This window comes from Leptosomus discolor, chromosome 16, assembly GCF_034619465.1.
Source record: "Leptosomus discolor isolate bLepDis1 chromosome 16, bLepDis1.hap2, whole genome shotgun sequence".
In the NCBI taxonomy this organism is placed as follows: Eukaryota; Metazoa; Chordata; class Aves; order Leptosomiformes; family Leptosomidae; genus Leptosomus; species Leptosomus discolor.
This window is the reverse complement of record NC_141406.1, coordinates 3,671,771-3,693,641: the sequence shown is the minus strand read 5'-3', so window position 1 is coordinate 3,693,641 and position 21,871 is coordinate 3,671,771. Positions and strand designations below refer to the sequence as shown.

The 21,871-nt window shown below is 47.7% G+C and overlaps 1 protein-coding gene across 1 annotated transcript in view; it reads left to right on the top strand.

Annotated features, from left to right (window-relative positions):
- TPCN1 (two pore segment channel 1) overlaps nt 1-21,871 on the top strand; it is a 45,058-nt gene that overhangs the window by 16,212 nt on the left and 6,975 nt on the right. The window contains exons 2-20 of the mRNA XM_086473940.1: nt 3,723-3,847; nt 6,363-6,539; nt 7,894-8,007; nt 8,289-8,419; nt 9,003-9,091; nt 9,654-9,688; nt 10,264-10,322; nt 11,134-11,233; nt 12,271-12,387; nt 13,330-13,454; nt 14,707-14,755; nt 14,982-15,045; nt 16,092-16,136; nt 17,222-17,278; nt 17,372-17,425; nt 18,896-18,968; nt 19,237-19,344; nt 20,583-20,654; nt 21,521-21,610. Of these exons, the coding sequence (XP_086330066.1) occupies nt 3,723-3,847; nt 6,363-6,539; nt 7,894-8,007; nt 8,289-8,419; nt 9,003-9,091; nt 9,654-9,688; nt 10,264-10,322; nt 11,134-11,233; nt 12,271-12,387; nt 13,330-13,454; nt 14,707-14,755; nt 14,982-15,045; nt 16,092-16,136; nt 17,222-17,278; nt 17,372-17,425; nt 18,896-18,968; nt 19,237-19,344; nt 20,583-20,654; nt 21,521-21,610 (1,684 nt within the window). The remainder of the gene's footprint in view (nt 1-3,722; nt 3,848-6,362; nt 6,540-7,893; nt 8,008-8,288; nt 8,420-9,002; nt 9,092-9,653; nt 9,689-10,263; nt 10,323-11,133; nt 11,234-12,270; nt 12,388-13,329; nt 13,455-14,706; nt 14,756-14,981; nt 15,046-16,091; nt 16,137-17,221; nt 17,279-17,371; nt 17,426-18,895; nt 18,969-19,236; nt 19,345-20,582; nt 20,655-21,520; nt 21,611-21,871) is intronic.

Below are 21,871 nucleotides of genomic sequence, written 5' to 3'. Positions count from 1 at the left end.
TTACCACCATGCTCATGCTTAAAGGCTCGTTGTCCCGCAGCTAAGCCTTCCAACAACTTGCACTTAGAAACATCCTGCCGCTAAGACAGCGATAGGGAAATGATTTAACTCAAGTCTGAGCCACCTTACTCAGAGGGGAGGGGAGAAAACATTTGGTTCTGCGGAGAGCAGAGGAAAACCTTCTGTGCGTAGCTTTCCCTTGAGGAAGCTACAAAACTGAGGCTCGGCTTTCGGAGGGGAGGGAGGGAGGAACTTCGGCTCTGACTCGCCTCCCTCTCCCCGACTCCGAACGCTTCCCAGCGCAGCGGCTGCCATGCGGTGGAGAGAGCTGCCTGCCATCTCCTTGGAGGATGCCGGGAGTCCTGTGGAGAGATCCTCCTATCTCATTGAGCTCCATACTGATGGTAAACGCCGCTGGGGACGTTCTGCAGCACGAGCGGAGGTTGCATTAGTCTGTGTCATTGTTATCGTGGGAGCAGCTGAGGAAATTAGCTAGCTGGAGGGCTGCCAAACAAACAGTCAGAGGGTTGCTTTTCAAATTTATTATTATTTTTATTATTATTTATGACCCAGATGATGCCGTTGCCTCAGGGATGCTAAGATCAACCTTCTGGTACCTGGTGGGGAAGGAGCTGATCCACAAAATGCAGCTCCCCACCGGAACACTTCACCAGTGCTTGTTCTGTTGCCTGTGCCCAGCAAGATGATCTCTGGTTTAGACAGGAGGAAAACATCTTGGTTTCTAGAGTTATTTTTTTCTTTCTGATCTGCATCTTCGAGTGCTGTTTTGTATTCGCAACCTTGATCTCCCTGGGACAGCTCTTCTGTTTCAGCTGCGAGTCCTCTGGGTGAAATGCAGGGAGGGGTCCTGGGTTTGTGCTGTGGTGTGTCACTGCCCAGCGTTGATCCTTTCCAAAGAGAGGGTGGTCTTTATGAAAGAACTATGTCAGGGTTAAAGGTAGTTTTGGCACCTTTTGGTAGGGGTACAGTGTTCCGGTGCTTTGTTTAACGCTGCAAACCTTTGCTGATTTGACCAGGGTGTGTTTTGATGTTCTTAAATTTCGTGTATACTGTAAGGCTCCAATAACGTGGTGACGTTGTAAGCAACCTGCTTGATATGTCCCGCTTCCCCAAAAGAGCTAGAGCGGCCAAGGTGTTCATTCTGTGCTTTTCCATTTCCCCCTGAACTGTGTAAGATGAATCACAGTTGGATTTTCTCTGAACACTTGCTGGGTTTTGAAGGGGAGTTCTGGAAAGGCCTGAAACTCCACCTCCCGTTAACCACCTTCACACTCGTTGCTGGTGTGAGCGAGGCATCCTGCAGCCTCACCCCAGCCACCAGATGTGGGTGACGTGCTGTAGAGCTGTCCAGGGAACATCGTGGGTGGCACTTACGGCTCTGGGCATCCTCAGACAGCAGGTCACGTGTGATAAGAAGAGGTTGCGCTCTCTGTTCCGACGTACCAGTCGCTTGCCTGCGGCGTTTGACAGCTCCATGCATGTCTGTGGTAGTGCTTGAGGTCTTTGAGGAGGGAGGCCACCCTGTGCTCTGCCTCCCCTGTGGCCCAGCGTCGTGCCCCGGGGAGGGAAGGCAGGCAGGACGGGGCTGCGGTGTGCTTCGCCCTGGCAGCAGGCGATCTGTTAGGGTGGGAATGAGGATTGGAAAATACTTGTCTGCTGGGCAGTAAAGATCCTCAGCAGCGAGCCCACGTTCTGATGAAGATGTGCTCCTTCTGCAGCTCTCTTCAGCATTAAATGCAAAAAGGCTTTTGCTCTCAGGCTGCAGTTTGAGGGCGTCTGTCTCTGAGACATAGATATAGTAAAAGCTTCGTAAATCATAACGTTTAAGAACTTTTTAGAGTTCACAATAAAAAGCTTCTGATTTTTTGCATATTGCTGTCATCTTTTAATTAAAAGGCAAACAAACCCAGAAGACTGCCGTCCAGTTCTGTGGGTAAATAAAATCTCTGTCATTCAGTTTTTTTCAAGGACTGTGCTCGTTCACGGTGTAAAAGGGGTGTGGGGGGGAGGAATCAGCCTCGTTCAAACATTCATCCAGATTTTGAGTGCTATTTTAAGGGTGTGGGGGAAGCAAGGAAGAGAAATAGGCTTAAACGCTGCAGGATCCTCAGCAATCTGACTGTGCAATCTGGAAAGTCTTCGCAAGTCCCAGAGAAATGTTATCTTAATTTGGTCTGAGGGTGGAAAAGGCAGCTGTGGCTCCGCATTGGTGAAGGGTTCCTGCCTCTGACAGGAGCACGCGGTGCGGTTTCTCTCGATGGGTACAGTTTTTGGCAGGGACTCTCTCCCCACTCCGGAGGGTGTTCTAGAAAGACTGAATCAGTGATTCAATGAGGATTATTTTGTCATAGCAAAAAGATGCAGCAAATCTTCAGCATGCTGTCATGAGAGAGGAAGAGAACCTCACTGTGATTTTTTCCCACTCTCCGATAACTTCTGGTAAGCTACTGCATCACAGCTTCTGTGCTCATAAAAAGGGAGAAATCAGCACTTTTGCACCAACAAGATCAATTTTACATGTACCCTCCCTAGGAACATGAGGCGCTGGAGGAGGGAAGTCTCTGCTGAGAGCAAGAACAACCATGTGGTTTGAGTAATGGCTGAAAATCTGGAGAACTGAGTGCGTGGCCAGGTCCACCACAGGTTTCATGTGTGGCCCCGAGCAGACCTCTGCTCAGTATTCTTTGTCAAAGGTGCAAAATAAAAATCCCAGTCCCAGAAGAAGAAACCAAGTGATATTCCCTTTTTGAAAAATAACTCTCATCATGCATGTTTTTCATGTGTCTTAATAGCTCTGAGGCTGCAGAATGCAAAAAATGGCAAGTATTACGGACTTGATATGTGTGCCCTGTGTAGCTCTCCCATGGGAAGGGCACTATGTGTGTGTAGCTGTGCCTGGGAGTTGCTTTTTTGCAATTGAACTGCATTTTTTTAAATGCAATCTTTAGTTATGAAATCTAGTACAGATGTTCAGTAAACATTGTTTTATAGTGCTTTGCTGGTGAGACAGACACGCTCTTAGAGGTCTCAAAATCGATCCATGGAATGTGAATGGAAAATTAATGTTGCTGTTTGTTTTCATCAGAGGGGTGTTGGTACTTACACGCATCAAAAATGGAGTGTTGCAAAGATGCCTTGTTTAATGACTCTGAAAAAGGAGGCTTTCTACTAAAAATACTGACTGCTGCTATTAGTGTACTCTACAGCTTCTGTACTCGGCCTGGTTTCCCTTACCTGTGGTAGGCCTGTACTCCATTCTTCTGCGTTCTCTCCTACCAATAAATGTGAAAAGGCAGTGTTCTTTAGCAAGCCCGCTTTTATTTTGTGGGTTGGACATCCTCGGAGACTTCTAGCTGTTAGCTGCCTGTTTATGGTTTATGACTGCTGATAGTACGCTACAAACGTGACAGCACAGATCTCCTGAGCTGGGAGACCTGATTATTGTGTTAAATAGGATGCTGTCTCTTTTGATGATCTTCTGGGAGCATTCCCATGTTGAAATGCTGAGTTCGAGTGCGTCTCTTAAAAGCTCCTGCACGGGAAGAGTCAATTTGTCTGTGTACAAGCTGCCAGTTTCCTGGGTACTCTGTCACCTCTTGGTGCTTGTCTCTGGTCCCAGTGCCTGGCTTGTTTTCATGCCTCCTGATCAATCTCAGCTTGCCTAATTGTGAATCAATTTTTCTTTTATTGTACTGATGCAGATGGAGGTAGCTACGACATTATTAACGATGCATCCAGCCCTGCTGCGGGGGACTGCTGCGCGCAGCAGAGCTCTGCCCGGCACAACTGGGAAATGAACTACCAAGAGGCAGCAATCTACCTCCAGGTGAGCCCTGGCGTTTGCTGTGTTGTGTGAAACTGCGGTAGTTCTTGATTTTAAGGAACGAAGAGCTTCTGTTTTGAGGTTAAAATTTTGGTGCTTTGCAAAGGAATCTGCTTGAAGAGTGGGGCGATGCTGGAAGCGCCTTCAGATAGGCTCTGGCAACTCATTTGGGAGCAACTGACCAAGCTACCCATCCTCTCCCATCTCTCCCAGCGTCAAGGACTGTTGTAGTTGAGGGATTCATCACATGTTCAGCTCTGCCACCTTGCCATGGAGATTTCCGTAACTTGTGTTCTGGAAGTGCAGGTCTTAATCCTGCCTTGGCCACAGATTTGGTGGGTGGCCCTGGGTTGTTTGTTTGGCACCAGTCAAGCCCTGCAGGTCATGTAAGACACAAGAGAAGCTAGAGGTCTTGGTTTCTACGGGAAAAAGCATGCTGAGATTAGGATCAGCCCAGGATTGAAATCTATGGTATTTAAAAAGGAACAAACAACAACCACAAACAAACAAATAAATCCCACCCATGCTCCGGTTACAGCAAACACCATCATTACTTCAACAAAGGTGTAATATTTTTAGGATTGCTGTACAGTGTGGTGTGATGAATTAGCTACCAAAACTGAGCTTCTCCCAGAGCTGTCCAGTCTGAAATTGTTGCTGGTTCCCTTACTGTCCTTCCTCCTTCCTTCTCTTTGTTCCCTTTCAAAGGCTCTGCATTGCAGCTTGAGATGCCTCGGACCCAGTTAGGTTTTTTGCTTAAGCCACTGCAAGGTGGCTTGAAACCACTTATTCCTCCCTGCTCCTACCCCGTGGGACTGAGAAATATTGCTTCTCTGGCATTTTAAAACTGGGTAGGCTTGGCCCCTTGGTAATACTTCAGCTTCGTCGTATGCTAGAGCAGCCCTGACAATATAACAGTAGCTCCAGCCCCTCCCGGGCTTTTGTTTAAGCTCATGATTATTGGAGATGCTCTGCAAAGGGTCATTGAGCTGCTGCAGTGTCTGATGGCAATGTACACAGCAGGCTTGGCCCTTCAGATGCAGATGATCCTTGCTGCTGCCTTGACCAATGTTCATGATGACAATGTCCTTGGAATGAAGTAGACGTCACTTAAAGAGCATGCAGATTGTTTATTTGAACCAGTAGCTGCAGGCAAGAGTGTCTTATCTGAGCAAGAGGACTTTGCTGTCCAGCAACGTTGTGAATTGCTTGGCTTCCAAGAGGCAGAATTTAGACTGTTTTTCATTCTGCAAGTGTGTTTTGTCAGGCGTGAATCAGAATGCCCTGCTGAGCCGAGCTCGCGCGCTCCTCGAGTCGGAGGAGGGGGGGGCGCTGGCGTTGATGGAGCTTGCTGCTGGGCTTTGTCCTGCTCGCAGGCTGGCTCCCTGACCCGGCTGTTTGTTCTCAAACAGAACGCGAGCTTGCCTGTGAGATGAGTAAATGAGAAACATTCGAAACCCTCTTCTGAATTAGTCTCGAGAATGCTTCACTTCTTAAAGGAGATCCTGTTTCCTGACCTTGTTATCCGTTTGCAATCACAGTTATTCCACTTTGATAGTAGTAGCTTACTGTCCTGACAGTAATTGCTTACCTGGAAATACGTTAATTCAGGAAAAAACCCAGCAAACAACTTCTTGTGCAGCTATGTGTCCCAGCTGGGGGAAAATGGTCTCTTATGGCAGTTTCCAAGAGGCAGCAAGTTTCCTGTGAGTAACAAAGGCTCCCTTGCTTAAACCAATGACTCAAGAAAGAGAAGAAGCTGTTGGGTGGTTCTGCATGAAAAACCTCTAAGTTCTGCCCAAACTAAGTTTCATCCTAGAGGTAGAAATAGTAACGATGTAGCTGTTTAAGAATCGGTTGTAGGCAAACTGTTAAGATGGAGTATCTGACCTTTTAATGTTAATTAAGCTTTCTAGTTAAGAGGGAATGACAAATCAGCGTAGAGACTTGTTAATTTTTCATGGAGTCTGTCTTCTGACATTCCTGAAGCAGAAAACGCTGCGTGTGCTCCAGTGTTTTCTCCCAGACATTTTGTAAGGCCACGATAAGGAAGAGCAACTGCCGGCCAGGTGCCCTGGCGCTTATCTGTGTGTTTTCGTGTTCTGTCCTGGAGAAGTTTAATCAAATAAGTCTGTAAACATGTGGAAGTGGTTGCAAGTAAATGAAGCGCTGTGTTTATGTTGGGACGTTGACTAAAGGTTCTTTGCCTACCTTTTTAAACTCTTCCAGCACTCTTCCTCCTTTTGAAAAGGCTCAAGGGTTTCTGTAGCAGGAGTTTGTGAGTTTCTTTCCTATGAATGAGTTTCATTACTGAAATATGCTTCTGCACAGAAGGGGATGTCCTGTGTGTGTAGAGTTCGTTCCTCAATAAACAGATCAGTGTCAGGCAGTAAAGTGGGAATAGTCTGTTGGGAATTGTATCTAATCCTTATAAAAATCTGTGTTCTTTGTGTGGAAAGCTCTGTTGCAGTAGCGAGAGTCACTAATGCTGTTCTCTTCTTTATTTCTGCTGCCCTAGGAAGGAGAAAATAATGATAAGTTCTTTACTCACCCCAAAAATGCCAAAGCACTTGCTGCCTACCTCTTTGCACACAATCACCTTTTCTACCTAATGGAGCTGAGCACAGCGCTGCTTCTCCTGTTGCTGTCTCTCTGCGAGGCGCCAGCTGTTCCTATGCTCCGTCTTGGCATCTTTGTAAGTACTTCGGGGCGAAGTGAAGAAGTCTGCTTGTTTTGCAGTGGTGGGGAAGAGGGAAAAAGAAGGCTAAACCTAGAGGAAGAAGATAGCAGTAGGAGGAGAAAACCACCTGGCTTGTTCTGTAAGTTGGTTGACAGCAGATACGCCAACTGGCACAACATCCTTTTTTCACCTGATGTGCATAGACCACAGGGAAGGTGACGCTTATTTCACATTATCAATTTGTGAAGTTCTTAAATTTTGTAACTGTTAGAGAAATGTGTGGGTTTTGCTTTTTCTTGAGGGAGCTCAAAAATCTTTGTGCTTTGATGGGATGGTTTTAAAGTCATTGTCGGGCTTGGTGCTGTTACCCCAGCACCACCACTGTTCCTAGAACACAAACAGGTCTCAGCCTGGGACAGGTTGCTAAACCTTCTGCTGTCCTCTCCTCCCAGTGTTGTGAAGACTCTTGTTAATATGCGTGTGTGTGTGAGTGACTTGCAGTTTTATGCCTAACCTTCACGAAATGGGGGTTGAGAGAAGGGATACCCAAACTGGTGTGTACTGTGGTCAGTCCACAGCCGCTTCATGAGGTGCCTCTGACAGGTACAATGCTGGGGGCTGCTGTTGCTGGTGGGAGAGTCTACATCTGCTTTTGGAGCTGTTGGTGGCACCCTGGGACTATGCCGGGGTGTAGAACAGCCTTCACAACACTGGGGTCAAAGTGAGTCGGCTGCAGAACTCTGTTTGGGTTTTGAGCTGTGACTAAAGCCGAGGTTGCAAGAAAATGCTATCATCTACTTTGTGGTGCATTTTGCATGTTCCAACAGAGGAGAAGTCCTTCAGCACTGCCAAAAACTGTGTTCTGTTCCAGAGCTTGATCAGGACCCTGATGTGGTTGTCCAGAATGTCTAGTTCAAGAGAAGACCCTTCTTGGTGTAAATTCTCTGTGCCCGGCAGCTCTCCTTCCTGCATTTCACTAAAAAAAATTACAGTCTCAGTCTTTTGATTTGAGTGTTTCTGCTCAAGTTGCTGATGTCTTGCCCTTTTTCAAATACATCAATAAATTTTTTTGGATGTGTGATTCAAGTCCAAAAGAGATGTGGATGTCAGTAAATTCTGGGCTGATACTGATTAGAGGAAAATTGTCCAGGCTTTAATAAAAGCACAAAGCAATAAGTATAGAAACTTTGGAAAAAGTGCTGTGCTAGCTTTTAAGAGTGGCCTCGGGTTTTCCTGCGTGACACAGAGCTGTGCTTAGGCTGTTGTCAAACCCATGTGCTCCTTGGCAAAGGAAGGGCAGAAGTGTGGCCTCTGATGTGCTGCTGTGGTCATCAGAAGCGCTGGTTTAAGCTTTGCTGTATTCTGACAGGTCCATGCAACCCTGGAGCTGTTTGCGTTAATTGTGGTAGTCTTTGAACTCTCGATGAAGATGAGGTGGCTGGGCTTCCAAACCTTTATCAGGCACAAAAGGACTATGGTGAAGGTAAGTTGTCTGTCTGATGGTCAGTGTTTCTCCTTCAGCATCTTCAGGAAACAAAGAACCAGATTAAATACCGGCCTGTACTGTAGCAGGGATGACTTAGCCGTGTGTCCCAGCTGCCAAATGATTCACGTGAGATCTCCGAGCTCTCAGAGACACCTCCCATGCTTAGTGTGTCCCAATAAACGGGTGGTCAGTGAGAGCTTTGCCCTTCCCAACAGGAGCCTGCAGCTGTGCCTCTCACTAAACCTCTTTCTTTTTTTTTTTTTTTTTCTTTTTGGCAGACCTGCGTGCTGTTTGTGCAGTTCATAGAGGCCATCGTGGTGTTGGTGCGGCAAACCTCGCACGTTCGGATAACGAGAGCTCTGCGCTGCATCTTCCTGGTGGACTGCCGCTACTGTGGGGCCGTCAGAAGGCGAGTGGTTCGGCTGGCGGGGCTTGCTGCTGCCCTGCCGGGGACTGGGGTGGAGGAGAAGCGCTCTGATCCTGCAGGCGTCTCAGGGCACTGAGTGTGTTTCGTGGGCATTTCGGATCTCAGAGATCTGCTGTAATTGCAGCTGAAGTTACCCAGTGTCTTGCCTGTGTAGGGAAGTTTCATAGGCGGTAGCTCTGGATGTGCTCACAGTACAGAGTGCTTATGTGTGCTGTCCTCAGCTGTATAAACTGCCTCAGAAAGCACAACACATGAACACGGCAGCAGTGTTGCTGTCTCCTAGGTTTGCCTGTAAACTGCACCATGAATCACAGAGCTAGTTTTCAGTCTGGAGAAGGAGAGCTGACAGGGTGACATTAGTATTGTCTGCAGTATCTGAGAGCTGACTGCAAAGGACAGCTAGGTAGCTTGGAAACAATCTTAATTTACATAGCTTTCTACTTTTAATCCTTGGAGAGAGTGGGAAGAAAGTCCTCAAGTATGGTGTGGTGTTGTTTTTCTGTTTCCCTGCCAACCCGGAGGAGAAAACATGTAAGTGTTAGTTTAACGTTTTCTTGTTTTTCAGAAACCTGCGACAGATCTTCCAGTCCCTCCCACCGTTTATTGACATTCTTCTCCTCCTGCTTTTCTTCATGGTGATTTTTGCCATCCTGGGTGAGTTGTATTTACGGAAGGTGAAGTGGTGCTCTTAACCAGTTATTGTCTGAAAGCAACACAAACAGCCTGGGTGAATGTAAAGCTGATCAGACTCAGAGTCCTGCCAGGATCTTCCGTTTATCCCATTTCATCCGCACTCATCTGGAAAGCAGAATTAAAGATGACAAAAATCTGGAAGCTGGGCATTTGATTTGGAGACAAAGGTCCTTTTAACCCCTTCCAGAGGATAGTCTGTGGTGTGGGTGTTTGTGGTTTCCTAGTCTAAACTCCCACAAGTGCCTGTGTCTGTAGTGTACTTGCTACCCTCAGACCATCCTCAGAAAGTTCATTTGCCGAAAGGAGCGGTGAAATGCCAATGGCATGTATTGGCAATAAAGTACGGAGGAGGCCTTCCAGATACTCTCCTCTTCATGGTGTCAGAGGGGGCTTAGTCTTAGTGTGACCTTCTCTTTGGCAACAGAGACCCACCACTCTGCTGCTTATCATTCAACAACTTTATTTTTGTTTGTTCTTTCCCCATTTCTTCTCTCCTCCTCTACCTTCTCTGCTGCTTCTCTAGGTTTTTACCTGTTTTCTCCTAACCACTCGGATCCGGTGAGTATCTCTGATTCTTTCAAGTGAAGCTGGAGTCCCATTTTGACCAGCCTAAGAATCAAACATTACTGTGTAGACAGCTTATTCCTGTGTGGTGGCCCAGGAGGCCAGGTGCTGGCTGGTCAGAGGCTGCTTGGCAGGGTTCTTGTGGTTTACCCCAAGCTGGGAAGGAAGACTGCAGAGGACTTCCTCAAAGGCAGGATGTCCCAAAGGGAACATTCCCGTAGTTGTTCCTTGTTCTTGGTGTCTTAATTCGGTCAAACGAGCCGCCTGCCGCTCTCCCCAGGGGAGGAAGGTGTCCGGGTGAAACCTCGGCTGCCTCCGACCGTGGCTGACAGAGCCGAGCAGCCGCTAGTTCCCACTGAGCCTGTAGCTTGCTGGGAGTGTAGGTCAGCTTTTAAGTGTTGAAACTCTTCCCATGCCATCTCTTGGGGAGCTTTAAAAAGGACCAGTGCTGAAGTACCCTTTCCCTGGGGGAAGGAGGGTGGGTTGGGTTGAGTTGTGGGGTTTTTTTTCAAATGAAGTGTCACTGTGAAATTCTGGTGGCATTTTGTCATGGGAGTTTTCTCTTTCAGTACTTCAGTACCTTAGAGAACAGCCTGGTGAATCTCTTCGTGCTTTTGACCACTTCAAAGTAAGTTCATGCTTTTCTAGCTCGGTCTTTCCCTTTGTCCCAAAGAAGTCTAGCAGAGCCAAGAGTTTCTTTGCAGAAATGCTCTGTCTCCAAATGTGACCCCTTTCTTCGGCATAAGAGAGAGATTTCCTGGGTCAGCCTGCATGGGAAAAACTGGTATTTCATTTTGTTTTAGGACACTGTGACCTCAGATGTAGAGTTATCTCTAAGCCACTCAAACCACTTCATCACTGTGAGGGCAATAAGGGGGGAAACAGCTTTATTAGGCCTTGGTCCAAGAAAGGAAACTTTCTGTTTGTGCTCCTTTGTCAGTTGACAGTTTGCTGTTGTGAAGTAACTTCCTATTCCTCCGCTTCGGTTCACCTATCTGCTAGGAAAGGGGGATAACCACAGTGGGTAAATATTGATCTGCTGTCAGGGAGAGCTCTGAGGATTAGGAAATTAGCAAAGGACAGAATAAATCTCAGGTTGTAACACTCTTACGCCAAGGCTGTGTTGCTGTCCTTGCTAGGTATCAAAGCACGACCCTTAGCCACGTTACAAATCCCCTTTGCCCGTTTGGTTTTCAAGGATGTGCAAGGATTTTCTTCCCCCCTTTTTTTTTTTTTTTCCATCATGCCTCCATGTTGTTGCTGCTCGTTCCCAGGCACGAACTTCGGTGTCGTGAGCAGCCGCGTGTTTTGCCAAAATGTGCGGGTCTGTGGATGTGGGTTTACACAGACACACGTGTGTGTCCTGTGCCTCCGCCTTTGTAGCGAGAAGTGTGGCGTGAGCTATTTGGTGCTTGAACTTGTGTCTCTTTCGGGTGCAGTTTCCCTGATGTGATGATGCCATCTTATGCCCGGAACCCCTGGTCCTGTGTCTTCTTCATAGTGTATCTCTCCATTGAGCTGTACTTCATCATGAACTTGGTGAGTCCCCCTGAGGAAGCACTTGACTTCTCTCTGCCTGACTTTGGAGCTCATTGCCCAGCAGAGTCATCCCCGTTCCCAAGAGTGCTCTGTTACAGTCTGAGACCCTTGGGCAGGATGCTTCTAGAAATGGCAGCTTTGCTACAGATGGGACTCTTTTAATGTTTAACCACAAGGAATTGAACTAAATCACTGAAAACAGAATGATACAAGTATCTTTCAACTTCTCTCACATTAATATCATGCTTGGAGTGACATACTCAGTTGCATGAAATTTATTGTCCTTTTCTGTCTTAATTATTTATCATAAAATGGTATTTTATTATCTGGGCTTGCCTGAAATACTTTGTAAATCACTTCGAAGGGGATGGAATTACTAAGTATGGCAGGGACTTGAGTGATGGTAACTGCAGTGTGAGAGCATGGCCGCTGTGCTGGCTCCGCTTCTTGCAGCGTCTCGGGCAGGGCCAAGACCAGCTCAAGTGAGGATGTGAGTGGTGAAACAGGGCTTGCCAAAGGAGCTGAGGAATTCTGCGACCCGAGGGGCGTGATTTGGTGCTTGTAGTGGGCTTGGGTTTCACTGCTGTTGTCCTAGATGGAGGGTTAGCTTTGACATGTGTTTGCCAAAGCTCCCATGGAAGGGGGAGTCCAGAGAGCAGCGCTCAAAACTTGCTTTCCAGGAAGAGATTAGGGCATTTTAACAAACCTTTTGATACTGTTTTCTGTTGGCATGTGTGGGGTTGAGCCTTAGCTCTTAAAACCATTAGCCAGAAACATCTGGACCTCCTCCAAAAAGTGGATCAGTGTGTGTGCAGTGTGCTTGGTGATCCCTTTTGGGATCCCTTATGGCCAGCGGGCCCTCGCTGACACCATTCTGCCTCGGTCAGCGTAGCACTTAGTAAATTCCTCCTGCAGGCAAGGCCTCTCCTTGCCTCTCCAGACTGGATGTTCCTGCCTGTTCAAGAAGCACTGGCTCAGGTCTAGCTGCAGAGTGTAAGCATCAAAACATGACTTTCTCTCCTGCCTTCTCTCTGCAGCTTCTGGCTGTGGTGTTTGACACTTTCAATGACATCGAGAAGAGGAAGTTTAAGTCCTTGCTGCTGCACAAGCGCACGGCCATACAGCATGCCTACCGCTTGCTGATCACCAGACAGGTACAGGGCCCTGCAGGGAGGCTGGGGACAGCCTGGGGTGCGGCAGGAGGGAAGGTCAGCAGTGTTGTAAGGTCCGGTACATTTAAAGAGCATGTTCCAAAAAAGATGATTTATGTCTGTTGACGTAATTGTACTCACCAAGGGCTACTGGTTTTTTTCGTTCGGGTAACTTGTTCATTTCTGTTTCTGGAGAAAAACCAAAGTGGTCTGAATTTCAGCCCCGTGTGAGACTGTGAAAGTGTCTTGATAAAATGAGTGACATTTGTTCTGGAGTGTTGTGTGATCGTTGATTTCTCTCTGATTCAGTGTGGGTCGCTTTAGGACTTGCTTCTCAAGCACCAGTACTTAGAGGAGGGGTGGGTCATACAAGTGGGGATACACTACGGTTGCTAGGTACTGCATGAGTAAATGGTGCAGAAAGAGAAGTAATTCACCTACAAACAACTCTTTACAGGGACAGAGCACTTGGGGGAGAGGGTTGCTTTCTTGCTTAACTTGTGGAGCAGCAAGAGAAATAAGGCCCCAAAATAACTAACCCACTTCTAGTAGATTAGTTCCTGTTTAGGGCATGTACTCATAGTCTTTAAAAAGTGCCAGTAATGGGATCTGTTAGGCTGTCTACTAATTTCCCAAGAAAAGTGGTTGAACTCTGTTGCTTGGGGTGTCTGGTTGGACAATTTTCACACGATAGGGCAACAGGGAACAGCTCTGCATTTGCTGGAGGGACCGATTGCCAGGAGAGTTTTCTGATCTCTGTGCTCTGGGATAAGCTCAGCATGTTAAAGTAATAGCTTAGGGTACTTTGGGGGCTTAGTTATAATGGCATCTTACAGTAATGTAGAAATCCTGCTTAAAACAAATCCAGAGTGAGAATTAAATGCACTAGCCTCTATGTGCTTCTGCCTGATGTCGCTGCTTATGACAACATTCCCTTGTTTCTAGAGGCCGTCTGGAATTTCCTTCAAGCACTTTGAAGGGCTGTTGCGGTTTTACAAGCCTCGGATGTGTGCCAGAGAGCGATATCTCACTTTCAAAGCACTGAATCAAAGCAATACTCCTTTAGTCAGGTAGGATGGTCTTACTGCTGCACCCAGAGCAGGGAGGTTGCTTCTCTCTCTGAAGCTAGGCTGTACTTCGGAGAGGATGGCTGGGTTTGTGGAATGAACATTGTCTGAGATGTGGGAATAGAGTTACAGGGTTGAAAGGATTTGTCCGGGAAGCAGGGAGCTTGGAGAGGTGAGTAACCCTGAGAGTGGAGGGTTTTCATCGGAGGTGATGGAGTTCCTGCGTGCCCTCTTGTGGATACAGCGCTCTGCTGGCAGTCACCAGGCAGCCCGGTTCCCACCTCCCCTGCCAGAACAGAGGAGCGAGAAATTGAGGAAGGGCACTAGAGCCTGCACGGAGCGCTTTTTCACACCGGGCAGCCTCGCAGCTTAACAAGTTTTTGGTTTTTTTTCCAGCAGCTGGCTGTGTCCCCCAGGGTTTTGTTAATTAAAATCTGATTCTGCTGGTGCTTTCAGGACTCTCATCCTCTGTGTTATGAGGCAGAGAATTACCATTCTGGTGGGTGGGTGCATCTAACTCCAGCCAGCATGGAAGTAGAGGGAATTAGAGCAGGGGACCTTCTCTTCCTTTTGCTTTGTTCTGGCCACAGACAGCCACGGAGTGAGTCTTTCTCCCATGAAACAGGTGCCAATGCTTCTCCTTGAAGTCAAGTGCCCCAGAGAAGTGTTGAAAATGGCATAGGGAGAAAGACTGAGATTTTTAGGCCCCTGATGACACCAGTAAGAGTCTGAAAAGTTCAGCATCCTCGCTTTCAGACGCCTAAAGCTGTTACGAGCCTGACCCTGAGCACCTAGGCAGGCACTCATGTTTTATGAGTTTCTTTGCTTTCGTGTCATTTTTCAAGTTTGACTGTTGCCTTGAAAAGCGAACGTACAAAGGTGTTAGAAAAGGACTGTGTGAGTAATTACGACCGTCTTCTTCATGAAGAATCTCTGTCCCTTGCAGTTTGCGATCTAGGCCTCAGGTCTTTCCTCTCAGTGGTGAAATTCTGGAGTTCAGTAGAGTCAGAGGTTCCTCCGAGGGCTGTAGTGTTACAGAAGGAAGGTAGGCTTTGCACCGTGTTCTGGCTATTGTTAGTCAGCAACCTTTGGCCCGACGAGGAAGAGTTCAGTGTTGAGTTACATCAGCGGTGGTTGCAGTTCTAATCAGGAGTTAATAACTTCCAGGGACTCTCTGCTGATGATGCCTGACAAGGACAATTAAGGATCTAATCAACTCCAAGGCTCTGATCAGATGCTTCTTTCTGTTTTGCAGTCTAAAGGATTTTTACAATTTCTATGAAGTTGTTGGCTTAAAATGGAAGGTAAGTATTTATTCGGTAGAGAAGAGGGGAAGTGTGTGTGGGAGGGAGAGCGAAGGAGGCCGGTGATTAACGAGAAGGTGGGTAAGAAACAAAGGCAACCCAAAAGCAGCAGATCATAGGGATAAAGCGGGTCTCCATCATGGGGATAAAGCGGGTCTCCATCACTGCCCGTTCTTGGCGTGGGTGTAGCGTTGGCTACTTCTGACTGCGGCCGTTCCGCTTCCAGGCCAAACGGAACCGTGAGCACTGGTTTGATGACCTTCCACGGACAGCTTTCCTTATTTTTAAAGGTAACAGCCTGTGTTTTCGTGACAGCATGTGTTCAGCTAACAGGAAGAGCATTTCTTGACAAAGACAGGGCCCTCTGAAGGGACCTTCTCTTATGTCCCTGGTAAACAGCTGAGGGAAAGCCTACGAACCCACTCTCTGTGTATTCGGAGCCTCCAAGGCCAGAGCCTTGTATTCAGAGTCTCCAAGGAAGATTTCTGTCATGTAAATATTCCCTGTGCTCTGACCCAAACCCGGCTTCCTTAAAATAAGAGACTTCTTGGCAGAAGCTCTGTAGCGAACCAGACCCTGAGGTCGTGAAGGGCTGTATTGCTTTTTCAGCACAGAGGTTAGGTGGGGATTTCTGATTGCTGAATCTACTAGAGTTTATGGAGTTCCTCCATATCCCAGGCAGCAGCTCATAGCAGTGCCTGTGGAGTGGGATTTGTGTTTTCACAAAAGCTGCTAGGCTTCCTAGTCCCAAGATGTGATTGCAGCACTCACAGAGGTCCAGTGAGCTGCTCGGGGAGGGGGAAGAGGTCTGAAATACCCATCAGTGTCATCTCTCTTGCAAATGTGATTTATCTCCCGTGTCCCAAGTTTCCTGGCTGAATGTAACCATTCAGAAATAAGAACTTGTTTGCAATTCTTTGTCAGTGTTTTACGCTAGTAGGAAACAGTTAACGCTGCCTTGATCCAAACACATAGCTGCCACAGGAGTCCCACACATCTCTGCTGACGTGCACTCAGCCCTCCTTGACAGCATATGTGTTGTTCCAAACACGGGCAGTGCTTCAGCCACTGCATTTACCTCTGCCCACAGCACAGAACTAGTGCATAGAGGAAAAAAAAAAAAAGGCATCTTGGGGGTTAAGGACAGGGAGGTCATTGCTGCTGAAATTCTAGAGGCAATTTGAACTTGGTCCCAAGAAGTAAAAGTTAATAATCTGCTAATCGGTTTAGCTTCTGTGCTGGGGATTGGTATGTCTCTAAGGAGAAGACAGGAATCTGTGTGTGAGGTGTGGAGGATCGTGTAAACATTTGTTTTGTCGTACTTTCCTTCATGCAGGCATCAACATCCTTGTGAAGTCCCGTGTGTTCCAATACACCATGTGTAAGTAGAAGTAACAAGCTCTCTGCTAGGTTCCCTTGACCACATGGGTCTGGTGTGCTGTGCCTGCCAGCCCTCAAGGACTTGGCGTGGTGGGGCCTGGTCTTTGCTCTGAGCCAGGGCTCACGTACAAATTGTGGAGTTTTGGCAGAAAGGGAGGGAACCGCGTGCTTGTACCGACCACTGCCGCAGCCTGGGCTCTCGGCTCTCGCTGGGTTGAGCCTTCTGGAGAGGCTCCATAACACACTTGTGGGTGTGATTCAGTAGGAGTCAGCTTGTTGCGTTAGGTAGGGTGGTGGTTAGCTTTCACAAGCCTGGAGGTTTTTGTCCTGCAGCTGAAGGATGCTGGGTAAGGAACTGCCTTGCCGGTCAACCACCACCTTCTGCTTGCACTTGAGAGGGTGCAAAGATCCTCGTGGCTGGAGGGATTGCTTGGCAACTGTGCTGCCTGCGAGAACGATTCTGTGCTCCTCTTCTGTTGAGAGGAAGAGTGCTTCCTCGTGGTGCTACTTGCTGTGTTCTAGACGATCTGTTCCTACTCAGTAATTTGGGGTTTTTTGGAATGTTGGAGGAGAAAGGTTTTTGTAAATGGGGATGCTAAACTAAAGAGGGTGGGGTGGAGTAAGATCTGAGTGGAAAGAAGTCCTGCACCTTCAGTTCTCAGGATTTGAATGTTGGGGAGCAGCATTAGATCCAAGCCAACAGGGCTTTGTCCTGTACTGTTGGGGACCCAGCGGTTCTCGAGATCTTGTTCCAGAACTAGGAGGAAGCTGAAATACGCAGGTGATAACATGGCAGAACGCAGGATAATTATGAGTAAAAGTGATTAAGCGTGATTCAGACCATTGCTTTGTTTTACTTTCATTTTAGTTTTGTTTTTCTTCTGAAGATAAAGATACTTCATCTGTTAAAGGCCTGGGAAAAGTCAGGGTAGAAGACTCTCCCAAGTTATGAGTTCAGTTTGTTCGTTGAATCAGAAACACTGACCCTGCCACTTGTCCTATATCGTGCTCTTTTTGTTAGCCTAGGAAATGGATGTCCTCTGGTCCAGGAGTGGTTTTGCTATGGGTTTTTACTTTGTTTTCCAGATACTGTGGTGGCTGTGAATGGAATTTGGATTCTTGTTGAAACCTTCATGCTGCAAGGTAGGAAACATTGCAACTTGTTTCTGGACTATGGTGCTGGGGAAAAGGAAAAAAAAAGGAAAGGCTAGAAAAAGTTCTTGTTGTGTTTTGCAGGAGGGAATTTCTTCTCCAGAAACGTCCCGTGGAGCTACATAGTCTTCCTCACAAGTAAGCTGATGCCTCCCAACAGAGCTGTGTCATTTCATAAGGAGTTGAGAGGGGAACAGATAGCTCTGTTCCCAGAAGATCTTTCAGCTTGAGCTTAAAACTTAACCACGGGTGTACAGACTCCAGCTAGAACAATGCTGGCCTGACAGGGGTTGTCAGCATCCACCCAAACCCGTGTGAACACTGCTGCACTGTTCCACGGCCGCTGCACCCCGGAGAGCCTCTCACCCCTGGTGCAACTCTCTGCCGAAGCTGCTGGGTTACTCTTAAAGCTGGTTTCAGCCCTGAGAGCAGAAGAGCCTCGTTTGTTGGGCGCAGCGTGCAGAGCGATAAGCTCCTCCAGGCTGGTGCTGGCTCTGCGTGGAGCTGCTCGCGTTGCTCTGCGCCGCCCTGGCTATTCCAGGAGGCGTTACCGGCTCGGATCTGATCGCTGCTGGGAGCTGGCGCTCTGCCACACGAAGCAAGGCAGTCCTGTTGGAGTGCAGGGGCATGCTGAGGAGAAGGCTGACGGGACTAGATGAACTAGCTGACGAGCTGAGTTCTCTAACTGAACGTCGTTGCCTCCATGAACGTGTACCTTAGGCTTCCTTTGCAGCCCAAGTATAAGCAATTCCATCATCATGTGCTGGTTCATTGCACTGCCACAGAACTCTTCAGTGATGCAAATTCTCTCCTGCCAGTGTCTCTTTCCAAGAGGAGAAGCAACACATAGCTCCACTGAATCAAAATAGTGTCTAAAACTGCAGCGGGAGGTTCTCTGAGAATCTAGGAGAGGTTCCTAACCTCTTCTTTGGCTGCTGGGTAGCTCTAGTGCTTCTCTGGCCATTAGTCTTCAAAACACTTGCTACAAAAGTTTGAAGGCAGAGGCACTCTGCAATGCTTCTATTAACAAGGATGTAGTCATCCAGCTCTGCTCTTCGCTTCTCTCCCACCCCACCCCCCTCCTTGGAACCTGGAAAGAAAGGTTTTGGGGTGACAAACAGGGCATCATAATGTTGGTATGGTGTTCTTTAACCTGCAGGCCCACAAGGTGCTGCCAGGACAGAGGGTGAAAGTAGATGGCTCTCCTTGGAAAGGATCTCTCCCTGCAGGCCAAGGCTAGGCTATGGGATGTGGGTATGTTCCGCTGAGATAGAAGGAAATAAACAGGCAGGACTGAATTCCCTACACCACTTTCTGGCCTTTCCTACGGGAGCTTGTGCCTCGACATTCATAGCGTGTTAGCCAACGAAGCGTTTTGTAGGCTGCTCTGGAGAGAAATCACCACAAATACAGAAAAATGTGTTGATTTGAAGGGAAAGTGTCCCTTTGGCATCTCCTCGAGAATAAGGGGGAAGGGTGGGGGTCTGTCAAACCTATCTTCAGAAGTCCTGTACTTAAAGCACCACGCATCTTTGAAGGCAAGCCTTTGCATAAGCCCTCCTTGTGATGCTGCCTATTTCTGTCCATGGCTGTCGTCTTGTTTTACAGTCTATGGTGTGGAGCTGCTCCTGAAGACCACTGGACTGGGGCCCGTTGAGTACCTGTCCTCAGGCTGGAATCTGTAAGTGCACACTGCTGGTTTTGAGGGGGAGATGGTGAAAATTGTTGGGTTAGAAAGACTTGACTTCTGAGGTGAGGTTTTAGGCCTGTAGACAAAGCCATCAGCAGGCTATTACAGTTCTTCTGCCCTCGGCCTTGTGCATCTTGTTAGGCTGGAGCAGCACCAAGTATCTCTTCTCTGCTGTTATCTAACACTATTATCTTCTCTGCTGTTATCTAACTAAAAATAAAATAAGAGCAGTGATTTATCACTATTTTTTTCTTTCCAGCTTCGACTTCTCAGTCACCCTGTTTGCGTTTTTGGGGCTCATGGCACTGGCGTTTGACATGGAGCCATTCTACTTCATCGTGGTCTTGCGGCCCCTTCAGCTGCTGAGGTGAGGCGGGAAGGCTGGGGGTGGGTACGGGGAGCAGGTGAGGAAGAAAACAGCCAGGCTTGTTTTCCATCAATCCAGTTGGGGACCGAGCTCCTTACCAGGAGAGGGCAAGGATTGCTCTGTGGGTACATGACCATGGCAAACAGGGATTGCGTGGGGTAATGAGATTAGCCAGAGTTATCAAAATGAACGATAACAAAAACTTGGGATGGGATATGAAACCCCGTGCTTTGGAGCTTAAGCTGATCTCTAATAGAGATCAAGGGATTTACCGGGGGCAGATTATCCTGTGTCTGCCTTCGTGGGGTTCTTACACCTCCTCTAAATTGTCTGATGCCGTTCAGAGAAAAGCTCTTCTGTCAGGGTGAGACAGTCTGAGCCAGTTTAATAATTTCCATTGAATTACCAGAAATTACGGTTTTCAAAGGATGATGCTTTCTAGGGTGAAGTACAGCCCTGCTCTAACTGCATCTCACACTTTAAGCAAGACTGCGGCCTGTAACCTCTCTGCAGCTCAGCCCGATGGGTCTGGTTAACCCTCTCATTTCAAGGCTGTTACAGAGGTACATTCACCTTCGCAGAACGCTTGGAGAGCCATAGGGGGAAGGCATTTGAGGCAAAATGTTGTTTGTTAAAAACAAGCTAATGTAATTTAGCTCTTCATTGAGGATTTAAAGAACGCTTTATGACACTCAAGGGGGGAAAAAAAAAAAATGTTTTCTCTGTTGCTCCCCTGCCAAAGCCTGTGTTTGGCAGCTGTGTTTCTCTGTAAAGGCTGATGGAGTTGCCAAATCTTAAATTAGCAGGCGCAATGTAGTTTTCTTTCATCAGTTTTTATTGGGTCATGGGAGAAACACAGAAAAGCTTGTGTCTGAGGAAAGGAGCAATGAATCCTGACCCTGTACACAGGACTACTTTAAGTTCTTAGGATTTTTGTATTTTTTTTAAACAGCTATTTACGCGTCATGCTGTGTGAAAAAGGCATAGTCTTTTCCTTGAGATTCCTCAATCCTGTAAACACTTAGCTGAATTTGTCATAAACATTCAGATGGGACAGCAGGACATTGTGAGGTGAGCAGAGACCACTTGAGCAAGAGCAGATCCTGTGAGTTTGGTGTTAGGAAACCTTACTGTTCATTGATCTGGGAGATAGGGAGAACTGTGATGCTCTCTTTGACTATTTCCAACCACACCAGGCAAGTTGCAGTACGTAGGTAACTCCTGGCTGCTTCTTTCAGGCTATTTAAATTGAAGAAACGCTACAGAAATGTCCTGGACACTATGTTTGAGTTGTTCCCCCGGATGGCCAGGTACTAACTTCTTCTCTTTGGGTGATGGCGGGGAGAGGGGAGTGAAGGTTTGGTGTCTATGGCTGGGGTCAGGATAGGGACCTGTCAAACCTGCTGAAGGAGTTTGTGCTCTGATCTGTCGACAGATTGTTACTGATTCTTCAGTGTGCTGCAGTGGGATGTTGATCTTCTAGTTTCTTGGAGCAGTGTGCGATAAGCAACACTCCAGCACCCTTGTGTTAGGAGGATAACTAAGAGTCGATGCTTGCTTAATTTTTTTTCTCCCCCATCCCAGCTTTTGGTGAAAGTGGAGGCCCATTTGGGAGGAACATTGGTATGAAAATACTCAGCCCCAGATGTTTTCTTGTCCTTCGTACAGCCACTCGAGAGCATTATTGTGAAATGGTGGGGCAGAAGGAGCTTGGTGTTTGAGCGGGGCACCCTCAGGCCTTATTCCCTTGTGAGAGGTCTGAGCAGAGCACGTTAGCTACAGAGCCCTGTTCTTGGCCCAGTCCCTGCACCCAAGGACGTGGAGAGGGCAGAAACAGCGTGTGTTGTTCTTTAGTAAAGAAACTGTGGAGAGACAGTGTACCAGAAAATTCTTAGTGTACCAGAAAAAGACAGACTGGGAGGGAATCCAGGCTGCTCTTTAGTTTCTCCTTTCAGCGAGTGGCAAGCTCGTTATCCAAGGATTTCTTGAACGGGAGCAGGCAAAGAACTGCAGAGCCACAGTGGCAGGGCGGGTGGTCTGGGGTTTTCAGTGCTGCTTCCCGTCCGTTGGAAAATCCTTCCAGAGCAACCAGCCTGCGACTTTGTGTTTCTCTGCCTTAGCAACTCTTCACTAGCACAGTGCTCTTTCTGTTTTTGTTTTTTTTTTTTTCCTCCAGCCTGGGTTTAACCCTGCTGATCTTCTACTATTGCTTTGCCATTGTTGGCATGGAGTTCTTTGCTGGCGTGGTCTACCCGAACTGCTGCAAGTGAGTACCGCGAACCCATCCCTCTCTGCAGTGGTTTTGGTGCACAGCCAGCAGCAGTGAGCTCTGGCAGCAACACCTCCCCGTGGAGAAAGGGCCAGAGGATGGGTCCGAGCGGGGTTTTGCAGCTAAGGCAACACGCTGCGAAAATCTGGGAGACACTTGGCTTCTCTGGGTGAGATTGGCTGCGGTGGCTTTTGCGTTGCGTTTGCAAAGGGAGAGATTTCTGTGGTAGGGTTGGCTGGTTTTAGTGAGCTCTGTCAC